The sequence below is a fragment of the Aspergillus pseudodeflectus genome (assembly GCF_044049435.1).
Source record: "Aspergillus pseudodeflectus strain CBS 756.74 chromosome Unknown BJX68scaffold_48, whole genome shotgun sequence".
Lineage (NCBI taxonomy): Eukaryota > Fungi > Ascomycota > Eurotiomycetes > Eurotiales > Aspergillaceae > Aspergillus > Aspergillus pseudodeflectus.
Window position 1 is genome coordinate 95,183 of NW_027263824.1, and position 21,760 is coordinate 116,942.

The 21,760-nt window shown below is 53.4% G+C and overlaps 11 protein-coding genes across 11 annotated transcripts; 6 read left to right on the top strand and 5 right to left on the bottom strand.

Annotated features, from left to right (window-relative positions):
* Positions 1-288: 288 nt before the first annotated feature.
* On the top strand, positions 289-2,586 carry BJX68DRAFT_270347 (uncharacterized protein; the record flags this gene model as incomplete). The annotated part of the gene is made up of 5 exons (XM_071046617.1): positions 289-562; positions 623-636; positions 699-1,168; positions 1,224-1,272; positions 1,546-2,586. 5 exons carry the CDS (start codon positions 289-291, stop codon positions 2,584-2,586), a joined length of 1,848 nt encoding a protein of 615 aa, XP_070895387.1.
* Positions 2,587-2,618: 32 nt separating this feature from the next.
* Positions 2,619-4,529, bottom strand: BJX68DRAFT_270348 (uncharacterized protein; the record flags this gene model as incomplete). The annotated part of the gene is made up of 1 exon (XM_071046618.1): positions 2,619-4,529. The coding sequence occupies one exon, from the start codon at positions 4,527-4,529 to the stop codon at positions 2,619-2,621; it is 1,911 nt and encodes a 636-aa protein (XP_070895388.1).
* Positions 4,530-4,875: 346 nt separating this feature from the next.
* On the top strand, positions 4,876-6,482 carry BJX68DRAFT_270349 (major facilitator superfamily domain-containing protein; the record flags this gene model as incomplete). The annotated part of the gene is made up of 4 exons (XM_071046619.1): positions 4,876-5,030; positions 5,088-5,456; positions 5,506-5,786; positions 5,845-6,482. 4 exons carry the CDS (start codon positions 4,876-4,878, stop codon positions 6,480-6,482), a joined length of 1,443 nt encoding a protein of 480 aa, XP_070895389.1.
* A 417-nt stretch (positions 6,483-6,899) lies between these two features.
* BJX68DRAFT_270350 (C2H2 finger domain transcription factor) lies at positions 6,900-9,426 on the top strand (the record flags this gene model as incomplete). Its single annotated transcript, XM_071046620.1, has 4 exons — positions 6,900-7,080; positions 7,127-7,974; positions 8,020-8,151; positions 8,206-9,426. The coding sequence occupies 4 exons, from the start codon at positions 6,900-6,902 to the stop codon at positions 9,424-9,426; spliced, it is 2,382 nt and encodes a 793-aa protein (XP_070895390.1).
* A 401-nt stretch (positions 9,427-9,827) lies between these two features.
* Positions 9,828-10,649, bottom strand: BJX68DRAFT_270351 (SH3 domain-containing protein; the record flags this gene model as incomplete). Its single annotated transcript, XM_071046621.1, has 2 exons — positions 9,828-10,133; positions 10,185-10,649. 2 exons carry the CDS (start codon positions 10,647-10,649, stop codon positions 9,828-9,830), a joined length of 771 nt encoding a protein of 256 aa, XP_070895391.1.
* Positions 10,650-11,521: 872 nt separating this feature from the next.
* On the bottom strand, positions 11,522-13,308 carry BJX68DRAFT_257569 (MDR family MFS transporter; the record flags this gene model as incomplete). Its single annotated transcript, XM_071043372.1, has 3 exons — positions 11,522-12,659; positions 12,709-13,115; positions 13,168-13,308. 3 exons carry the CDS (start codon positions 13,306-13,308, stop codon positions 11,522-11,524), a joined length of 1,686 nt encoding a protein of 561 aa, XP_070895392.1.
* Positions 13,309-13,566: 258 nt separating this feature from the next.
* On the top strand, positions 13,567-14,220 carry BJX68DRAFT_244244 (Zn(II)2Cys6 transcription factor domain-containing protein). The gene has a single exon (XM_071041274.1). The coding sequence runs from the start codon at positions 13,668-13,670 to the stop codon at positions 14,139-14,141; it is 474 nt and encodes a 157-aa protein (XP_070895393.1). The 5' UTR covers positions 13,567-13,667; the 3' UTR covers positions 14,142-14,220.
* BJX68DRAFT_157658 (fungal specific transcription factor domain-containing protein) lies at positions 13,985-16,112 on the top strand. The gene is made up of 2 exons (XM_071036790.1): positions 13,985-14,676; positions 14,723-16,112. Exons 1-2 carry the CDS (start codon positions 14,194-14,196, stop codon positions 15,938-15,940), a joined length of 1,701 nt encoding a protein of 566 aa, XP_070895394.1. The 5' UTR covers positions 13,985-14,193; the 3' UTR covers positions 15,941-16,112.
* On the bottom strand, positions 16,073-17,380 carry BJX68DRAFT_270354 (NADP-dependent oxidoreductase domain-containing protein; the record flags this gene model as incomplete). Its single annotated transcript, XM_071046622.1, has 6 exons — positions 16,073-16,297; positions 16,347-16,901; positions 16,950-17,037; positions 17,088-17,154; positions 17,212-17,234; positions 17,286-17,380. 6 exons carry the CDS (start codon positions 17,378-17,380, stop codon positions 16,073-16,075), a joined length of 1,053 nt encoding a protein of 350 aa, XP_070895395.1.
* A 413-nt stretch (positions 17,381-17,793) lies between these two features.
* Positions 17,794-19,892, top strand: BJX68DRAFT_270355 (Zn(II)2Cys6 transcription factor; the record flags this gene model as incomplete). Its single annotated transcript, XM_071046623.1, has 4 exons — positions 17,794-18,044; positions 18,106-18,594; positions 18,649-19,129; positions 19,182-19,892. The coding sequence occupies 4 exons, from the start codon at positions 17,794-17,796 to the stop codon at positions 19,890-19,892; spliced, it is 1,932 nt and encodes a 643-aa protein (XP_070895396.1).
* Positions 19,893-19,943: 51 nt separating this feature from the next.
* On the bottom strand, positions 19,944-21,743 carry BJX68DRAFT_257573 (putative MFS transporter; the record flags this gene model as incomplete). The annotated part of the gene is made up of 5 exons (XM_071043373.1): positions 19,944-20,182; positions 20,231-20,756; positions 20,804-21,025; positions 21,076-21,360; positions 21,414-21,743. The coding sequence occupies 5 exons, from the start codon at positions 21,741-21,743 to the stop codon at positions 19,944-19,946; spliced, it is 1,602 nt and encodes a 533-aa protein (XP_070895397.1).
* Positions 21,744-21,760: the final 17 nt, after the last annotated feature.

The following is a 21,760-nucleotide window of genomic DNA, read 5'->3' on the forward strand; positions in this document are numbered from 1 at the left end:
GGGGTAAGAGCAAATGATGACTGCTCTATTCGGCCACCTCGTAGATCTAATGTTTTAATAGCAGCGAGTATTTGACCCCAAAGCTAACTAGTTCAGGAATCGGTTAGGGCCGCTTGACCCCTCACTTTATCCCGCATTTTGCGTGGGATTGCCGTAATGCCCGACTCTCCCGTCACGCGCTGGTAATCAAGATTGGGGTACTCATCATCTTTGAGCCGAGATCACCAGTTAATTCTGTTTTAATCTATCTTGCAATTCTACGGAAGAGTCTCCCCTAAGTCCATCGCCATGTCCAAAGTGTTTTTTATCACGGGAGCGGGGAGTGGAATTGGCAGAGTGGTCGTGCGAGAGCTGCTCCTCAAAGGCCACAGGGTGTTTTTGACGGATTATAACCAAGCATTCCTGCAAGACGCCTGTACGAAGCACCTGCCCTCGGTCATTCCAGAGGACAAGCGACAGCATTTAAAGTGGGTGTCGATGGATGTATCGAAAGAGGAACAGGTTGTCGCCGCTGTTGAAGCCTGTATTCGCGAGTTTGGCAGATTCGATGTTCTGATCAACAGTGGGTCTTGACCAGGGCAGCCTTTCTTACACGGATTTTGCTAATTTGATCGATAACCAGATGCTGGAATCAATGTGAGTTTCGATATTGCCCAGAGTACTTGAGAGGCGTATTATCTCACCGAATCCCATTGCAGAGCCAGTACATGAGATCGGGCATCCGAATGGATCAGGTCCCGACATCCGATTTCGAAAAGATCCTGCAGGTAAACCTCGTCGGCACGTATCGCGTCTCCCAGTCCGCCATCCCCCACCTCGAAAAATCCCCCGAGGGTGGAGTCATCATCAACATGTCAAGCTGTCGCGCGACACAGCAGAGCAAGCACGGGGAAGCCTATGCCGCGTCCAAGGCCGGGATTGAAGGACTGAGTATGGCCATGGCTGTCAGCCTCGGGCCCAAGATCCGAGTCCACTGCATCAGCCCGGGGATGGTGGATGTGCGCTCCGAGAGGAATGAAAGCCTGCTCCCTCCGCTGGAGGAGATGAAAAGCAACCTCGATCGCGACTTTCAGAGCGAGTATGCGCCTGCGTGGGGGGCTGGGAAGAGCGAGGCTCTCAGCCAGGCGCATCCGGTGGGGAGGATTGGAAGGGGAGAGGACATTGCACGGTATGCTGTTCGTCCCTTTGGCCCATCTTGACACTGACCCGAGTGTCAACTGCAGATGGATTGAGTTTCTGGCAGTGGTTGAGGGAGGATTCACCACAGGTGGGGTAAGTGTTTTACGCCCTACTCTCTCCATTTGCACTTCTAAATTCGTGTTAGACATATCTGGTGGATGGAGGGTATTCCAAAGTTCTATCGTATCCTAGTTAGGTTACAAGGTGCATCTTGCGTGGGATGTGGTCCCGCTTTTATAATCTACTGAACAAGTCGTCTATCTCTGGACCCTCAGTATACTCTATCCATCCCTTGATATGAAATTGAACGTGATATTCTTGGGCACAAGCCACCCACACATTTTCCATCGATTCACCTACCTGCAGGAGCGAAGCGACAACATCAAGCTCCTCGGGTACTACGATCATGACGCGCAGGTCGCCGAACAGATGCAAAAACACGCCCGTTGTCCACGATACGCCGACCTCGGCGAGCTTATGGGCCTGCCTTATGACATCGCCTTGATCCACGGGCGCGACGCCGAAAACCCAGATTACATCCGCCGCGCTATCAAGAGCGGGGCCAAGGGGCTTCTGGTCGAAAAACCCGGCGCCGCGCAGCCGAGGGCGTTTTACCCACTGGTCCCCGAGATTCGCGCACGGGGAATCGTTTTCGAAGTCGGGTGGGAGCTTCACTACCTCGAGACTGTAGAATTCGCTCGACGGATTGTCCAGGGTGAGGTTCTAGGACCCATTACCGAGGCGCGCTTCCACGGGGGATGTCCTGGGGGCGCAGGCGACGAGCCGTGGCAGTCGGATAGCGGCAGTATTGGCGGCTTCTTCTACAGCCTTGGGGGTCATGTTGTGGAGTCGGTGGTCGATCTATTCGGACTGCCGCGACATCTCGTCTCGTCTATTCGAAAGCTGCCAGTGCGGCCGCCGCATGAGGGGTTCTCTTGGGTCCCCAGTCTCTTCAGCGGGCGACAGTTGAATCCCGAGAAGACGGTCGGTGGGCTCGCTCACGAGGACATCGCCTCGGCCATCCTCGAGTATGGCGACTTCAATGTGCATCTGGACTTTACCGCTTGGGAGCCGTGTGCGTACCTCAAGGACTGGACCATTGACATTTACGGGGTCGGCGGCTCGCTGCATCTGAACCTGGATGGACCTGGGAGCAGCATTGTGTTGAAAACCCCCATGGGGAAATGGAAAGCTGGACGGAATAGTCTGTTTACAGGCGAGTACGCAGAGGGGGAAATGCTCGCTGCTGCATTCAAGAAACAAATGGACTCTTTCTTCCACCGGGTTCAAGCTGGACTCGTGGACGGCGACTGTTGTAATGACACGATGGCTGCGAAGCTCCTGAAGCTTTACGACGCTCTATACGAGTCCGCACAAACTCGAAGCTGGGTATCTATGTCCATGTAGATTGGTCCTTAGGGCTACTATTGTACTGTCTCCTAATAATATACCTCCGAATTAGCAAGCCAGTATGGATCCTCCACATTTTCCCCTTTCCAGCAATCCGTGGTACACAAAGAGTACCACTCGGCCAATTCAGCATCAAAATCATCAACAATCGTGCCGCTCTCTGCAAAAACCAGTACAATATTCGCGTCTGCAGTCATGCTCCCTAGGCGAACTGCCATATTGGATATTCCCGCATTAGTCGCCTCAGCGCACCCAGTATACGCATCACAAGGGTTCGTGCTGGTGAGCTGAAAGTACGCGCCAGGCGGAGATAGCAGAGTTGCTTCCATCGTAACGCCACCCAGCGCCAGTGTAGCGGTCCGGTTGTCGAAACCGACCGTCACGTCTGCGCTCGTATGCCAGCTAGTAGCAATGTCCACGGGACTGGATGCTCGGACCTCATCACGGACCAGGAGCTGGGAATCGTTCAAGACCGCCACCCCACGGAGGACGCTGGTGGAGACATTGGCATATGCCTGGGTGAGATTGGCGATGCCAAACCGACTCGAGGTGTCGAAGCTCCCCGTCCACAAGAGTGAGTTATTCGCAGACGGAACCTGATTGGCAAAGGCGAGCCCCGTCTGGAAGCTGGGGGAGATGCTCAGCGTGTTGGATCCTTCCGTGCGGCAGCGGTAGTATGTCCAGCGACGCGGGGCAACGAAATAATCGCCGAGACTGTAGCTGTCGGAGCCCAGCAGCTCAGCCCAGCGATGGCCCTTGTAATCCACCACAAAAGACCCGGCATCGAGATGGCCGTGCGAGCGCCCGTTGAACCCCGCCATAAACCCAAAGAACCACCCGCTTGTGCTGGTCCACGAGGTGCGGTAGGTCATGCCTGCGACGCCGGAAAACTGGTTATAGCGCGGCATGGTGGGGAGGACGGTCGGCGAATTGAGCGAAGAATCGTAGAACAGGAACGCCTGGAAGGTTGCTGCTTGGGCGGCGGTGAATGCAGAGAGCATTCCCTGGAGCCATTCGGGCTTCTGGAACCGTGTTGCCCAGTAGCCGACGCTCCACAGCGTGTTGGCGTTGGACAGGGTCCAGGCCCCGTCTGCCCAGCTGAATGCGCCTGCCTGGCCCAGCCCATGTGTCAGCCAGGCACCCAGGTTGTCCATGCCTGCAAGGCTGGAGATCCCCAGGTCGTCTCCTAGTGCGGTGTCCAATGCGCCCATCATCAGCCCCAGAAAGATCCCGGCATATGCTCCGTAGGAATAGCCTTCTATGTACCCGCCGTCAGGCGCATATTGCTCCAGTGATACTTTCAGTTTGGGGAGCGAAAACTCCATGACCTTACCGGCAAGCGTGGAGTTGACGTCCCCGGCCGCCAGAGCGCCAATGATCAGGCATCCATGCGTTACCTGGGCCCAGTTGTTGGTGTGATGACTCCATGAATTAATGGAGGAATCCATCGCAGGGACAAATGCCTTGTCAAAGATTGCAGTCTCGATCGTATTCCGTTGCGTGTCCGTCAGCGCCTCGTACACCCAGTCGTATCCCAGCGAGACAGTCATGGTGATGTCGGCAGTATTCAAAAAATTGGACGGATTCCAGTCTGCAAGGCTGGAGAGAACAAGCAGGGTTTCAGCGACCCAGTCGGAGTAAATGGTGTCGTTGGTGAGCCGGTACATTCCTGCGGCAGCACCGACATTCATTCGGATCGTGCTCGACCACGACGAGGCAGAGGTCAGGGCGACAGGCGTTTTGACAGCTGTCTGAGCGGTTGCTGCGAGATGGCTGAGGACGTCACGGTAATACGCGTCGGTCGCATTCATAGCAAGAACACTCTGAACGCGATCATTGGTGAAGAGCAGTCGAGGATGAGCTGGTAGGGTTGCAAAGTCGACTGCTGCTGCATTCGCCAGCGAGGCGAGCATGGGCAGCCATGCAAGTGAGAACAACATTGTTGCTGAAGCCTAAACGGGGTCAAGGTTGTTTGATGACCAGGGACCGCTAGAATTCAAGGGACAATATATTCAGATTCGCACCACGTGGGGTTGTTCAAGATCAAGATACCACGGCCCAAGGTCACTATCCCACACAATCAAACCCCAACGCGGGGTACAGGGAGCAGGCGATAAGAACAATGATTCCATCCCGTACGTTGCGTGGGATCGATCCGCGCGTGTTATCTCGTCTCGGGATTGACCATTGAATCCGGTTGGACATAAAAGGGAGCCATGATGTCTAGATAACCACATAGCGTATCTCTACCCAGCAGCTCTCAAACTCCACCTCTCGTCTGCAAATATGGCCCCCGAAACCGCAAAGAGAGAGGATATCTCTCCCGCCATTGATGAGGACACCGCTGTGGCCGAATTGGACATGAGCCCAGAGAAGATTTGCTTCAGTCGGTACAACGCACCTTTTTGGCAGGTTGTCGTGGTCAGCTTCGTCGCCTTTGGGTGAGTCAACTCCTAAGCCGAGCAGGTAGATGGCTTTTAGTCTGACTCGGCCACCAGCTGCCCGGGAATGTACAATGCGCTCTCTGGCATTGGAGGAGGTGGCCAGCTGGACACAACCACACAAGCCAAAGGCCACATCGCCCTGGCCTCGGTCAGTGCAGCCGGCAACATCTTCATCGCCCCCATCGTCAACAATATCCTCGGGCCGAAATGGACCATTTTCATTGGCGGAGTGCCTTATGTGCTTTATGCAGGGTCTCTGCTGGCCTTTACGCTCACCAACAACCAGGGCTTTGTGGTCGGTGCCAGCGCAATCCTGGGGATTGGCGCATCCCTGCTCTGGATCTCGCAGGGCTCAATCATGACCGGCTATCCTCTGCCGCACCAGCAGGGACGCATGATTGGCGTTTTTTGGATCATCTTCAAGTGAGTTGCGACAGCCTTGCCTCAAGTTCCTTCTAACATACGCCTGCAGTCTGGGCGGGTTTCTCGGCTCGATGGTTTCGTTTGGGCTGAATTTCCACTCCCAGTCTGGCACCGTTTCCGATTCAACTTATATTGCCTTCATGTGCATCATGGGTGCCGGCTGCTGCTGCGCGCTGGGCCTTCTCAATCCATACCATGTGATTCGGGAGGATCGCTCGCGCGCAGCGGTGGCCAAAAAGCCCAGCGTCTGGGGTGAATTTGTGCAGCTGGCCAAGGTGATCAAAGATTGGAGAGTGGTCTCTCTCATTCCTTTCTGGATGGCGGCAAACTGTTCGTTCAATCGCCAACTCCTGGCTCTTTATTCCTTTCAAGCACTGACACAATCTAGACGCCTACAACTACCAACAAAACTCGTACAACGCCAAACTCTTCAACATCCGTACGCGCAGCTTCAATGGCGGCATGTACTGGCTCGCGCAAATGGTTTCCAGTTACCTTTTCGGTCTTTTCCTCGACAACAAGTCCATGAACCGCCGGCAACGCGGCCTCTGGGGGTTTGTAATCACGGGGATCATCTCCATGGTCGTCTGGGCGGGGGGGCTGGCCGCGCAGCTCCGACGTGGCCCCACGAGCGACTATTATTCTCTGGGGGGGATGGATCTCCTGGACTCGGGCGCCAAATACGCCGGCCCCTTTGTGCTGTATTTCGCATACGGGGCGTTTGACGCCGTCTGGCAGACCCTGGTCTATTGGACGATTGGCTATCTGTCGCATGAATCACCTGAGCAAGCGGCGCGGTATGTGGGGGCGTTCAAGTGCATGGAGGCGGTGGGCAGTGCGATCGCCTCCAAGGTCAATTCCGACAAGACAAACTACAACGTTGAGTTTGCCGTCGATTGGGCGTTTGTGGTTTTTGCGCTGGTCTGGGTGGCTCCGTTTGCGTGGTCGATTCAGGATACACCTGCACATGCAGGGCAGGAGACGGCCTATGCGAAGGAGGAACCTGGGGAAGAGCAGGCGATCTGACAAGCTGTCAGGACAAGAGATTGGTGTGGAGAAGATCCTTGGAGAACAAGCTACTGTAGTCATGGTATTATCACTCGTCCGTTGAGCACTTGGCTGTCGCCAGCCTAGTGACCAAGATTCTGGCGGATTCCCCACCTTGATCCCGTGCGTGTACAAGTTAGGAACAGTTGCTTTTGAATGATATCTTCCTACAGGCTGATGTCTAGATGATTGCTTTATGTAGGCTTGGTCTTTGATTAATACATGGCTTGCGCTAGCAGCCCCACGCTCATGGTGGAACCTCGGTAAAAGATTCCCAGGCTCGCTTCGATAGCACACGTGCGATCCATTGGTGGGAATACGCCAGCCCATCATTAGAAGCGATAAGAGATATGCCCACTGTCTTAAGAGGCGGGGAAGTGAACCCATGCCCTCCGGATGCCCATGGGCAAATTCCACGATAACAGCGTACTTGATGCTTCCTCTGCCTCCAATCTACGCCATCTATGCCGCATGGATTCTCCGCGAGTTCGTTCGAAACGGTCCTTCGCTTGCAAGGAGCCTGGCTGTGGACGCTCTTTCCTGCGCCAGGAGCACCTGCAGCGGCATCATTTAAATCGTACGTCGCGAATCGGGCATTCTAGATCCTTGCTGATCTGTCGTAGATGCACCGCAGGAGATCTTTTCATGCGATCTATGTCCCAAGTCATTTGTACGGCAAGATCTCTATCGACGGCATAAATCACGCCATGAAAAAGGAATGTTCTTTCGAAATACCGGGGGCGTTGTGAAGCCATCATCTGCGGCTCAATCACCTCGCCGCAAATCCAAAGCCTCGCTGATGCAGGCCTGTACCAGGAGTCAGCTGAACTCGACACAAATTGAAGGCCACGAGCATGCCCCCAGCTCGAGCTCGGGGGACATGGACAAGACTACCATCGACCAACAACAAGCCGGAGAATTCCAGACCGGGGATGACGCTGCAGTTGATCCCGTATGGACCGGGTGGGTCGAACCCGACAATAGACAGGACGATTTAGATTGGTTTTTCGAACCCGGGCAGAGCAGCCAGGATCTCGTCGAGTCTGCAATCTCACATTTGGACATTGATCTGCTGATGAACGTCGACTTGCCCTCCCAATTCCGCTGTGGAAACATGGGTGCTGAGTACATGTTGGAAGGAGACAAGATTGGGGGCGTTCCCAGCAGTAGCCAACAGGATGAGTGGCTGATTGCTCGATCCAATATCTTTGATGCACTGGCTCAGCTGGATACTAGCATCTTGCAATCCCCGTTCTTTGACGTCGTGAATCTGAAGATGTTCTACGCACTCTACCTCGAGCACTACCACCCCCATTTCCCCATTGTCCACCAGCCAACACTGTCTGCCATTAGTTGCGAGCCACTCCTGCTTATAGCCATTTTAGATCTCGGTTCCACTATAGTCAGCGATGATGCGCTGTTTCTCGTGGGGCAACAGGTCCACAACTCGCTTCGCCAAATCGTTATCAACGTGAGAGTCGTCATCCACCAGTGAGTGTAGCGCTGACTCGGACAGAGCGGCATGTTTGAGCCCCCGATTCCGCTCTGGTGTCTGCAGGCTCTCCTCCTTGTGCAAGCATACGGGAAAATGATCTCATCGCGAAAGAACTACGAAATGGCGCACATCTTCCACGGGGCAATTATTACAGTAAGCGGACTCGGTCAAAAGCCTTGGTGGGCAACACGTCATTAATCATGCCAGATGATGAAAAGGGGAAGTGCGTACCTGGCGGCCTCCACCCCTCGGGCTCCTCAGCCTACAGACTCCGTCCAGCAAACCTGGTTCCGATGGATCAGCGAAGAATCCTGGAGACGAACGGCGTTTTTTGCCTTTGTCATGGATGCCCAGCATGCCTGTGTCTTTGGGCACAGCCCTGTGCTGTCTGTGAGTGACATGCAGATGGCCCTTCCGTGCGCAGAATCCCTGTGGGAATGCACATCCCCCGAGGGCTGGCAGGAACTGAGATCCCAGGGCCAGGGTCCCTCTTCCTCCACTGAAAATGCCACCCCCTCGTCTTCCTCCATCTCATACTTCCTCCCAGCGCTCAAATCCATGATTCGCGGAAACATTGTCCCTCCAAGCTGCAGCGAATACGCAAGGTTTATCCTGCTGCATGGCCTGATGAATCTTCAGACCCATCTCCACGCTGGTTCTCGGTTGACGCTTGGGATTGAAGTCGGGAAATTCCACCCAAAGGAGTCCCTAGCCTTGACGGAGGGAGGAGAAGGAGGGGCGGCGAGGACTGCCACGTCCAATTCGGAAACCCTCGTAAAGCCATGGGCTCCCCTTATTAGCTCCGCAATCGACTCGTGGTCGACCTGTTTGTTCTCGTTACAGCCTTCAGTATGCCTCGAGGCTGCCCGACCCCTGCACCGTATCGCATACATCACCCTGCAGATCAGCGTAATCGACATCCACACCCTCGCCATGGACCCCGACCGACTCGACAGCCCTGTAGCGCGCAACAACTACGAAAAGACAAGAGCCCGGATGCAACGATGGTGCTTCTCCGACTCTGCGCACGAGGCCTTTCGGCACGCGCTGCTCCTGGTCCAGGAGACCATGTTCTCAGGCCGCCTCTATCGAGCCCGGGACGACCATATCGCGCCGCGGCCGTGGTGCTTGTATATTGCGGTTCTGACCCTCTGGGTCTACGGAGTCATCACCGAGGGAGAGCTGCCACAGGATGCAGCAGTCAAAGCCAGTGCGGAGGATTATGTGATTCGTATGACGAGTGCGTTGCAGCGAGGACTGGCGTCTGCCGTTGGAGCGAACCGGACAGACGGGCTCATTAGGGCAGCTCGTGATGCACTCTCTGGCTGTCGCTGGGAGCTCTTGGAAGAGGCGAGGAATGTCCTAGCGAGAATCGCGGGAGACGACATCCATGGTCAAGCGGTTGCCCCGAACAAGATGTTGATTTGATCTACGTAGTATGGTTGGGTACGATAATTAAGTAGGGATAATGTTAGCTTGCGTCTTCGACAGCTGCAAGCCTCACAAATGTCTGCGTGCACTAAGCTGGGGTAGAGCAGTTTGTCCTGACCCATGCTGAGCACTCCATGAATATTCGTCGCAGGCTCGGTGCAAAGTGCGTAATACAGTCTGCGGGATGTTATATGTATACCAAGGACTCAAAGTAGGCTTCGCATCACAACGATTGCATTTTGATAATCGGAAAACACAAGAAGATGAATATATACAGTGCAACAACCCATGACGTCTCAAAGCCCATCCTGGTGCTGTATCTCAGTGTGAGGCCAGATGTACGGTCGCTTTTCAATTACAGAGCTTGCGAAGCCAACACATACATCACTTAGCATGAATCAGAGACCGCCAGCAGAGCAAATCTTCTTGGCTTCAGCAACACGCTCGGCATACCGATCCGGGTACGCCGACACCTGCACCTTCTGACACAGCTTGCCAACCGCCATGGTCTTCCAGCCGCTGATACCAACCATCTTATCGAGGAACAGCTTGGCGGATCCAGCGGGATCCATCGCCTTGGCCACATCGTAGTACATGGCGCGTTGCTGGAAGATACCGACGCTGTCGTGGTCGCTGCCGATCTTGTCGTAAGGGTAGTTGAGGGATTTGGGGACGGCTCTGTTGGCGTAGACGTAGATTGAGGACTGTGGCATTGTAAGTATGAAGCTTGTGGAAGGGATAGAGAAACTAGGTACCTCAACCAAAGCAGTCGCGATAGCAGCCTGGCATCCGTGGCTACCCACGTCCTGCTTCTTAGCCTGCGCGATGATCTTCTTCGCGTGCGCAGACTGGGTGGCACCAAGGCCAGGGAGGTTGCCCCCAGTGTCACCACCGTCATCGCCGCCATCATCATCACCCTCGCACTTGTCGGTCACGTATCCGTCGGTGCCAGTCTTGACATAGTAGTCGGCGACATAGCAGTCATCTCCGGTCTTGTCCCAGATGTTATTGCCATTGACCGAGGTACCGGAGGTCTGGCAGGAGATGGAAACCTCTGTTCCCTTGGTGTACGAGGTCACGACATCGTAGCTGGTACCGGGGCCTGAGCGGCAGTTGACCCCGTTGCCGGTGATGGGATAGGTTGCTCTTGCGACGAGGGGGAAGGCATTTGCTGCGAGCACGTTGGCTGCGATTGGGAGGGCGAGAGCTGTGAGGAGCATGATGAAATGCAGATATTGAGCAGAGAGAGGAGATTTGGGAGTGCTGTGTGCTTGGAACTGATGATGAGATGATTTCTTCTCGAAGTGCACTCAATGACCACCTTTTATACCTCTCGCTCCTATAACCCCTGTATTTCATCGCGTATACTTCGAGGTCCTCCCTCGTACACCTGTAACGTTGCAATGTCGATCATCGTCACATCGTCTCGTATCGACCTAGCCCTAAACTCTTCGCAGTATCATTGTTCATTGGGGATCTCCACTGCGGCCACTGCAGATCTCGTGTTCTCGCCAAGATCGTATCAGGTCCCGTTAGAGATGTAACGTTCCCTCGTGTTCTTGTCAATCATCTTGGTATGCGGGTGAGGATCTAAAAATACTCGCCTCCCGAGAGGAATTATCCGAGCATGCTCTCGTCATCTGGATTTAACTGGTCAAGGGCCGAGATGAAACGTCCGAGGTGTCTTCCGAGGTTCGTATTCGCGCCAGTGCGAAATAGGAGGGACTGGGCAACGGACCTGTTGCTGCTGAGCTATGCGACACATGCGCGCATACGATACTTGCGACAAGGTGCATACCTGGAGTTTTCTGTGAGTTTGTCATGACTCGGGCATGACTCCTTGCGCCCTTGCATATGTGCAAGATTCTCCATTGTCGAGACCATTGATTTACGGGGTCGTATATTTCATTCGTATAATCTCGTATACACCCTCCAGGGTTATCACAGCGGCGTTTCATCCACAAAAAGAAGTCGAGAACAGAATAAAGCGCGAAGTTTTGGAGACAGGGGAGTGGATCATTCTATATATAGTACATAAGGGGTCATTTCGACCGAATAATGGAAAAGACGAGGTTTATTCGCTAGGTCGGGATTATACGTCTATTTTCTGCAGCGCGGTTGCGCCGTTTCCCGATGTGTTCTCGCTTGATGGGCAAGTTTTTTCCTCGTCCAAATCGCTTGATGTGGTCAGTTCTTGAGGCTTCGGACCTTGGGTCTTGATGCTCCGCCACTCAATTGTCAAAGCCCCGATTATCGCAGCTGCGCCGATGCCAGCAGTTACGACGAAGATGCGCGTAAGAGCGTAGTTGTAGGCGTTGACCACTGTGTCAAGCTCGTCAGAAGGCACCACATTGCGAAGATCCGTTGCTCCCGTGTTGACAATTCTCTCGGTGTCAAGGCCGGCGACTCTTGACAGTCGCCCCACAAGCTTGGTTGAAAGCAGGTTCTGGTCAATCGCGAGGAAGATGGCACCTCCCAGCTGCTGCATGAAGAACATCAAGGACATGCCAATGGGGACATCCGCGCGAGATAAAACCGTCTGGGCCGCAAGAGTGGATGTCTGGAACCCGCAGCCAACTCCGAGACCAAAGAGGACCTGGTACGCAATCCAGTACCTGTGGTTGGAGTTTGGAGCGAGAGTTGAAAGTAATCCGCTGCCGATGGAGCAGAATACGGGGGCCACCAGCATGGAGGGAACATAGTAGCCAATTTTCTGGGTGAATATAGCAGCAAAGACACTAAAGACCACCAAGGAGATAACCATGGGAAGGGTACTGAGTCCTGCGCGGGTGGCCGAGTCGCCCTTGACGACTTGGAACCAGATATTCAGGTAGTAGACGACCGACATCATCGCTCCTGCAATAAGAAACATAAAGATCATTGCCGAGGCAATAGAGCGGTCCAGGGCAACCCGTGCTGGGATCATTGCCTTGTTGGAGTTGAGGGCCTCCACCACAACAAAGATGATGAACAGAGCGGCGAATGTGACCAGAAGCCCGATGACTTTTGGGTTGCTCCAAGCGTAGGTTGTACCACCCCATTCGAGCGCTAGGATAAGACTGACGATAGAGGGGATGAAGCAAAACACCCCAAGGGGATCCAGATGGATGATATGCGCGATTATTCCGCCCTGTATGCCTTGAGGCGGAGGCGCGTGGAAGAAGAGTAGTATGGCGGCGATGGTGAAGCCTCCGATAGGGAGATTGAGGTAGAAGCACCACCTCCAGGTCCTGCGAAGAGTCAGTCGGGAACTGCAAAAGGCTGTGATAAGTGACTTACACGCTGTCTGTAAAGGCGCCTCCTATAATGGGCGCAATGACAGATGAGACCCCAAAGGTCATACCGAAGATAGAGGTGAACATCGGACGCTTGCGGAGAGGGACGAGCGGCATGATGATCATCATGCCTCCAGAGAAGATTCCAGCTGATCCCAGGCCTGCGATCGCACGGCCGATGATGAATGCTGTAGAATTCGGGGCAGCTCCGCAAAGGGTAGATCCAACCTCGAAGACGACGATAGAGGAAAGAAAAGTCCATTTTGTCGAGTAGAGCTGATATAGCCGCCCAAACACGGGGTTGAAGGAAGCGGAGGTCAGCATGTAGGAGCTCCCATACCAGCCAATATCGCTGATAGAGTGGAATTCATCCGTAATTGCTGGGATCGCCGTGGCGATGATTGTTCGGTCCTAGGGTGCATTAGTGTATATTAACACGCTGTGTAGCTTAGGCGATACTTACAAGGGCGACAAGAAAAATAGCGAGGTACATGCCCAGGATTATCGACCAGAATTTGAGAGACTTGGGCTGGTAGTTTCGCTCAGCGTCGGCGTATTCATCCGGCTGCTCGAGAGGCTTGGCGTGCTTTGTGGTTGGGGCCATGTTGGCAAATATATATATGGCGAAGATGTCGAGCTGCTGATAGGAGTGCCATTGTGAGAGCGAAAGGTTGCATTTATATCCATCACAGAGTTCATCTCGGGGATTCAAACAGTCCAGGAGCTGTGGAAAGTTGTTGGTTGTGTTGCGCGATGGGTTGCATGCCGGGCTTTTCTAATCCCCGAGAGTGCTGAATCAGCCCCTGTCGGGCCTTGACCAACTCCCGCCCGGTGTTTTGCTTCCACTTTCAAGCCGATCGGACTGGCTCTTTCATCCTCCATCGCGTCTTCTTATTCCAGCGAATCTCTCTTTTTGTTCGGGTCATGTTTTCCATCCGTATTTATTCTTGCCTCTCTTAGAAGATGCCCGATACTCAGCTCAACCCGCCACCGACAAATCCCCCGACGCCGGCCAAATCCCAGCGCGTGCTGTCGTGTGTCCTCTGCCAGCAACGCAAGATCAAGTGTGACCGTACATTTCCTTGCGAAAACTGTCTCAGAGCAAAGGTCCAATGCGTCCCAGCCAGCCAGGTTCCCCGCCACCGCAAACGCAGGTTCGCTGAGCGTGAGCTCCTTGATCGACTGCGCCAGTATGAGAGCCTTCTCCGCCAGAACGATATCAAGTTCGACTCGCTCCACGGGGGTTCGACTGCGGAAGGTGACAGCCGCCAAAGTGTTGAGACAGAGGCCGAGATTGTGAATGAGAACAGCCGAGAATCGTTTGCTCCTTTCCCAACACCTCAGTTTTCACAGGGAGGATATCAGGCAAAGTACTTCTCTTGCACTTTTTGTTCTCTTCTGAGCTCACCTGTGGTAGGAGCTTCTGGAAAGCTATGAATGAGGTACGGGTCTATTCGCGAATGATTCTCACTCCCTGATCTGATTCCCTATGCAGTCGCCCGAACCGGAAAGTGGAACTACTCCGGCTCCCCCTGACATGAATGAGAGTGTCGTCAAGAAGACATGGGACCAGGTCTTCGAGCCCAGCACCTCCTTATTTGGATCCCAAAATACATCTCTCGACCTTTCAGACCTGCATCCAGAACCCTCACAGATCTTCAGACTTTGGCAGATATACCTCGATAACGTCGATCCCCTGTTCAAGGTTACCCATACGCCCACCCTTCAGAGTCGCATCATCGAAGCTATCACGAACCTGAAAGACATCAAGCCTGCCCTTGAGGCTCTCATGTTTAGCGTATACTGTATGGCTACTTTAAGCGTCATGTCATATGAAAGTGACGCCTTGGTCGGCCCGCCCAAGGACAAGACCCTGGCAAAGTACCAGGATGCCTGTCGCCAGGCGCTCATTCGCGCCCAGTTCCTGCGCTCCGATGACCGGGATTCCTTAACCGCGTTATATCTTTACATAGTGAGTTTAATGCTCTAGAATTTGATGCAAACGCTCACAGTGTTAGGTTTCATTACGCCCTACTACGGACCCCCGCACACTCTCATCCATGCTTGGTATTGCAATTCGCGTAGCGCAACGCATGGGACTTCACAGCGAGGCTATCTGTTGCGAATATTCACCCTTGGAAGCTGAAATGCGCCGACGACTTTGGTGGGCGTTGGTCTTGTTCGATACGAGAATTGGGGAAATGGCAGACTATCGCACCACGACACTTACTCCGCTGTGGGACTGCAAAGTTCCGTTGAATGTTAACGACACTGATATGCGACCGGAAATGACAACCGCTCCAAAAGTTCAGGGGAAGTCATCCGAGGCACTGTTCGCTGTGGTCAGGGGTGAAGTAGGAGAGTTCCTGAGGCACTCGTCAGCTCACCTGGACTTCACGTGCCCGGCCCTCAAGATCCTTGCGCGAAAGGCGCAACCAGATGCTCCAGCGGGTGCTGATGAGGTTGATATCTGGGAGAAATCTATAGAAGATCGGTATCTTCAGTTTTGTGACCCAGAAAACCCTCTTCACTTTATGACGATCTGGGCGACTCGACAAGCTCTTGCAAAATGTCGCCTCATCAACCACTATTCAAAGCATACACCAGGGCGCCCAACAGATGCCCAGCGCGATGCTGTCATCCCTTATGCACTCCGCATGCTAGAGTGTGATACGATAATTTTGACTTCGCCGAGTGCACAACGGTACTTTTGGCTCATGCACTTTTACTTCCCGTTCCCCGCCTATCTTCATCTCCTGCACGATTTACGAAGAAGACCCCTCAGCAAACACGCTCAGCACTGCTGGAGTTTGATGAGTGACAATTTTGAGGCTCGTGCCAAGTGTCTTCGTCGCGTATCGCCGAATTTGCTTTTCAGAACCATCACCGCAACCGTTTACCACGCCTGGGAGGTGACCGAGTCAGCCTTGAGACAAGCTGGACATTCGCCGGAGACACCCAAGATAGTTTGCATCATGAGAACCTGGCTATCCAAAGAAGCCGTCAATGCTGCTCAGGATGCCCCGCCCAATGTAATGACCGCACAAAGCCATACGGCCCTTTGGCCGACGCAGATGCACAATACCCCTGCTCCTGCAGACCTGTATACACCCTTCACCGGAAACAATGCCTTTACAGGTCTACCACCATGGATGACCTTTGACATAACTGGACAAATGGGAGACAGTATGGGCACAAATCAGCCCGATTGGTCTTTCATGAATTGGGGACTATGACATTGTTTACATGATATGTCTATTCAGATTGGGGGGGCACGGCCGACAACCCGTCCCAACCAGCTTGTATCCTGCATCTGTGCCCTACCGCTTTTAGTCTCCCATCTCTTTGTCGACTAAAATCCGCGACATTTAATCCTGTCGAGCAGGATCTAATGCGGGCTTGTTCTGAAGGTACTCGTCAATCTGGGTCATTATCTCCGGCGTTAATCTCGGTAGGATTTCTAAGCTCTTGACGTTGTCAATGACTTGTTCCGGTCGTGATGCTCCAGTAATGACCGACGAGACATTTTCGTTTTTCAGACACCACGCAAGCGCCAACTGTGAAAGCTTCACCTCGAGGCTATCTGCTATTGACTGAAGTCTGTGTTAGCGATCTTCGCAATGACGACCGAGTATGTCTTACCTGGAGGCCATTGATTATCTTGATCTTTCCCGCCCATTGCTCACTTTCCCAGGTCTCGCGAGCCCCATTAGCAAATTTATCTTTGCTCTCTGCAAATCGAGAGCCAGGAGGAGGCTGCGTTGTGGCATTGTTATACTTCCCGCTCAGGAGCCCCATCTTCAACGGCGAGAAGGTCGTGAGACCCAGGCCAAACCTGGAGTACAGGCGCTGATACTGCCCCTCGACCTTGGCGCGGTCCAGCATATTGTAGAGTGGCTGTTCAACGATCGGAGCAATCAGGCCTAGGCTTTTCGCAATACCACAAGCCTCTGCGATCTCATCTGCCGACCATTCTGAGGTTCCCCAGTAAAAGGCCCAGCCCTTATCAATTACGAAATTGAATGCTCGCACGGTCTCTTCCATAGGGGTCAATCGATCCGGACGGTGGGCGTAAATTATATCGACATAGTCCAGCTGGAGGCGCTTCAATGATGCCTGAGCACCCTCAATGATGTGCTTACGCGACAAGCCATGATTGTTGATGAGAATCTCGCCGTTTGCAAGACCCCAGTTGAGCTGTCCTCCTGTTAATGACGCTTCTCAAAACTGGTTTCCTCGGCTTACCTTTGTGCTAATGACGATATCGCTTCTCTTCCACCCGTATCTTCTGATCGCTTGGCCCATCACGACCTCCGACTCTCCTCCAGCATAGCTTTACTCAATCAGAATGTCATGTTTCCGTGATGGAGTTGAAGTACTTACCTCTCGGCGGTGTCGAAAAAGTTAATTCCGCAGTCATACGCTTGCTTCATACATTGGAAGGCGACCTCTGTTCTCAAGCGCAACCGTTAGTCTCTGTCCCGGCCCGAAGAGATAAGACTCGTACCATTGTCTACATGGCCTCCAAAGCTAGGACTGAGTTTAGCCATAATTCCTCCAAGTCAACGGGGATCAACTAACGTGAGCCAGCCACCGAGGCCTAGGGCAGAGACGTGCAACCCGGAATTGCCTACCCGACGGTAGATCATGTCTTTGTTCTTGTTCGGCCAAGCCATTGTGTTAAGCGATTGCCAAAGGTGCGAATGTCGAGCGTTGGAAATCGAGTCATGGTTTGGATGGGTGTTTGAGCCCTTTAAGAATCACGGCGTCCAGATCAACATTGTTGATTGTAGCCTCGGAGAAAAACTCGGAGAATCTTTGAGACTTTTGCTGAACGTGCGGAGCTTTGCGCTTAGACTGCTCCAGAGCTGCAGCAGTCAGTGTACGGTGTATACACATGTGGGGCTCTTGCTGATGGCGTGTTGAGTGGAGGGAAAAACGCCATCGACGCTTCACGTCGTCCACCAATCATGCTTGAGAATACCATGAGCTCTGCAGGTTTCAACAAGTGAGGGGGCGATTGTCTCCAACTTTCTGACATTTCCCTCAACTGATTTATCTGCTCCAAATCTGGGTCCCCGGAGTCGCGATGAGTTCGCCGCAAGTTCCCATCACGAAGAAAGCTTGCGATGGCTGCAAGATTCGCAAGATCCGATGCGGTGGCGGACATCCCTGTAGGCCGTGTATGAACGCGCGCCTCCAGTGCACTTATATTCGAGTTCACCAAGCACGCGGCCCACAGAAGCTGCGCGCGACGACAAGGTACCTCATCGAGCAGAACCAGCGAAACAATGTTGCCAACGATCACCAGTCGGGCACCGCCGTGGCAGGTCCGGAAAGGTTCGCGTCCGCGATCTACCAGCTTGCTTACTTTCTATTTACTGAGTTGTTTTGTCCGTAGGCTACCGACGAATGTCATCGCCTCTTTACTGTATATCTACCACGTACGCATGTACCCGGTCTGGCCGGTCGTTCACGTCGACAATTTGATCGCGGACCTACAGCGAGATTCGGAAGGGACGGACTATGAAACACGAGCCCTTGCGACCGCTGTGGCAGCAGCCACGATGGCGCAGTTGAGATTAGGAAAGAACTGCGTCTCCGACCGATCGATCACAGCAGATGTCTTTGCGTCTGAATGCCTGCAAGCTCGCCAATCTCCACAATATCGCTCAATAGTGAGCCTGAACACCGTCCGCACAGCTTTCTTCCTCCACGTATATTACGAAAACCAGCAGCCTGGAGGAAGCGAGTCGACACTTTACCTTCGAGAAGCGATTTCGCTCGCCCAGATGATGTTCCTGCATCGAGAGGCTTCATATGCGGGACTAGGTCATGAGGAAGCGCAAATTCGCCGTCGGGTCTTGTGGCTGCTTTTCGTCACGGAACGGTAAATATAATCTCTTCCGCCGCCGCACGATCGGGTTCTGATCCAAGTTTCCAGAGGCGTGTGCATTCTACATAAGCTCCCCGTCGTCCTCAGAACAGACACTGTAATGCCCGACGTTGACGCGCATGACGAGCCCCAGGTTCTGCCCGCCTTCCTAAAGTTGCTCGCCTTGTTCCGTCTGTTCGAAGAATCGAAGATGTTCGACATTATCGAGGATTCGCACCTTGGATACAACCAAGCCGTTCGTTCGGCACAAGTGACTGAGCCATCGGCGTATGATATACTGCAGGACAGATTCCGTGATGGAGCTAGCGGCTTAGATCAAATATGCGACGTGCAGAGGGCGGACCTATGTGTGACACGACACTGGATGCGCATGCTGACATGGAAAGCGCTGTGCGGGCAAAGGATACAAGGGTCTCCATCGTCTCAAATGTCGATCTCACCCACGTTTCCGTTGCTAGTCGCCCGGGACCTGGTGGACGCAATAAGCAGGCTACCTCGAACAGCACTTCAGGCTCATGGGTTCGGCATGGTGCGACTCCTCCCTTTTGACTGTTCCCCCAATACTAAGAATAGTTATACAGCAACTGAAACTGCACGAAATTGCCAACTCTTTAGCGGATGCGATCACCAGCATATCAATGTTGCCTGAGGCACCTACGTGGGATCAGGACATCCGTCCAAGCAGTGTCCTCGCCCGCCTACACTCGATCTTGACTGCCTTCAAAGACGGTGGAAATAACGCGTTGGTAGATATCTTATACCAGAAAATGGCACGGGCTCAGTCCTTGAGTTCTACGACGGTACCGCGCTCTTTGCGCGGGCTGAACCCAACGCAGAAGCGGAAGGCAGAGTGTCGCATCCCCCGTTCCTCGAATACCGATTGGAACTCCTTCGATGATACAAACTCGCAGCCGTCGATCCTAGGCAGGACTACCTCCAGTGTGGCACAGCAAACTCGGACTGACACGGATTTCGACGAGGACTCTCTTGATGAACATCGGATGGTAGCTCAGGCGCAATCCATATTATCCGACATCCTTGTGACCCCTAGTTCTTCGCAACAAGATTTTGAGGGCTTGCTGACATACGGTTTACCTTATGTACCTGCTGAGTTCACCGTACCTCACCGACTGAATACGAGCACAGAGCTCACTACTCCCTTAATTGACCAGTTTCCAATGGATATGGTATTAAACAATCTTTTATTCGACAATGGTGATCAACCATTCCTTGACACATACTGGCCCAACGACAACACTCCAGAAATTAGTGGGCTCCCTCAACAGTCTTGATCCATAGCCTTGCGCGCCATAACAACCCCTCAACAGTCGACTACATGCTGCTCAGTACTTGAAGCGGAAGTCCAAGCGCTTGTTACCCTCCTTCTCCCGCTCAGCCAAGTCAGCCTGATAATCGATGCGTTCTTCCGGTGATAGCGCCTCCCATTGTCGCTCTTTCTGGCGGTTGAGGTGCCTGAGCCACTCGCGTTGAACCACAAACACTACCAACGCCAGCGCGCATATGGAGATCAGAACTTTGTTGCCCTGGTAGTAGTATGGCGAGTCGTAACTCCGATATATCTCTGGTTTGGGTCAGTTTCCATTCGCAAATGGGCAGGTGTTTGACTCACGGGACGAGATCACTGATCCGATCTGCACAATCACGTTGTAAGTCGCGGCTGTGATGGCTCGCTTCTTGACATCGAAGGTGTTCTCCGAGATCCAGGCGGATACAATAGGGTGGAAGTACGGGTAGCCCGAGATCATCGTACAGACTGTGAAGCGGCCCCAGTTGTAGCCCTGATCCGGAAGTCCCAGTAGCGTGGCGAGCAGTGGCAGCGACCAGAACTCCCCGACTAGACAGTGAAACGTGCGCTCACCGAAGTATTCACTGCTCTTGGACAGGGCCAGCATGAGGATGATCTGGAGAGCGGCAGATGGGATGGAAAGCATGTTCGATTCGAATGTCGTGAACCCAAGGCGTTTCAGAGTCAGTGAGAGGTATCCCTGTACAGGACCCTGAGGGATATATGCAACTAAGCCAACGAGATACAGTCCCCACATGGACTTGTCCTTCCAGGCGTTGAGAACGTCGCTGAAAGTAGCTTTCTCGGTAAGTTCAGTGAGGCCCTTGGACGGGTCATCGCGTAAGAGTCGCTAACAAGGGTTAGCCAGTGCCAATAGAGTGGTCTTTTGAGACTCACGTTTATCATGATAACCTCCTCACGCTCAGTGTACCATGACTTGGGATACAGAAGACTCTTTGTGTGGGTTGGGGACCGTGGAAGGTAGAACAAGGCGAAGAGTCCAATGACGAAGGTGATTAGTCCATCGATCAGGAACAGCCAGAACCATCCTGGCTTGCCCAGTGTGCCTCTCATTTCCAGAATGCCTGCGGCCAAAAGAGCCGAAATAATGCGTGCGACCTGGGATTTGTTAGACGCCATCAGTGTCGAATCATACAAATCAGACATACATTCAGGGTTGACCAAAAGAAGGCTAGGCGAACAGAAAGCTCCTTTGTCTTGTAAAAGTATGTGGCGAACAGGATCGCACCGGGAATGAAGCCTCCCTCAAAGGTTCCAATCAGGGCTCTCGTCACGTAGAAAGATGCTCGATCGGTCATCCAGGCCTGAGTCCAAGAGACCAAACTCCAGAGCAACATCAGGGTGGGCAGCACGCGGCGGAAACCAAAGCGCTTGATGAGGAGCTGGACTGGGAACTCGGCTGTCAAAAAGCACATCAGCTGGATTGTGTTACCCTGTCGCACACATTAGCAAACCCATCTCAGCACAAGACCGAAGCGCCACGTACATTGTTGTAGTCGTCGGTGGTCAGATTCAGATCATCCAAGAAGCTGTCCGTCAATGCATTGGACAAGTTGCCCCGGTCGAGTTGCAGACCAAAGAACATCAGACACAGCCAAGTCATCAGCATGAGGTCCGTCTTCCAAATGACACGGCGTTCCTCCTTTGGCGACCACGAGGCCGTGGGATCGAATCGGTGATGGCCCTCATAGGACGAATGCGGAGGAGTTACTCCAGCGAGATGCTCCTGTCCGACAGCAGGCGACTCCTTGGAAGACTTGACATCGCCTGCCTCCTTGGCGGCAGAGCTTCTGGCGCTCTGTTCAATATCAGTCATGATGACAGCAGTGTCTT

Bases quoted from the DNA above. Each gene is read 5' to 3' on its own strand.
- BJX68DRAFT_244244 (XM_071041274.1), top strand. From the start codon at position 13,668: ATGCCCGATACTCAGCTCAACCCGCCACCGACAAATCCCCCGACGCCG.
- BJX68DRAFT_157658 (XM_071036790.1), top strand. From the start codon at position 14,194: ATGCAGTCGCCCGAACCGGAAAGTGGAACTACTCCGGCTCCCCCTGAC. The intron at 14,677-14,722 runs GTGAGTTTAATG...TCACAGTGTTAG, and splicing joins CCGCGTTATATCTTTACATA to GTTTCATTACGCCCTACTAC.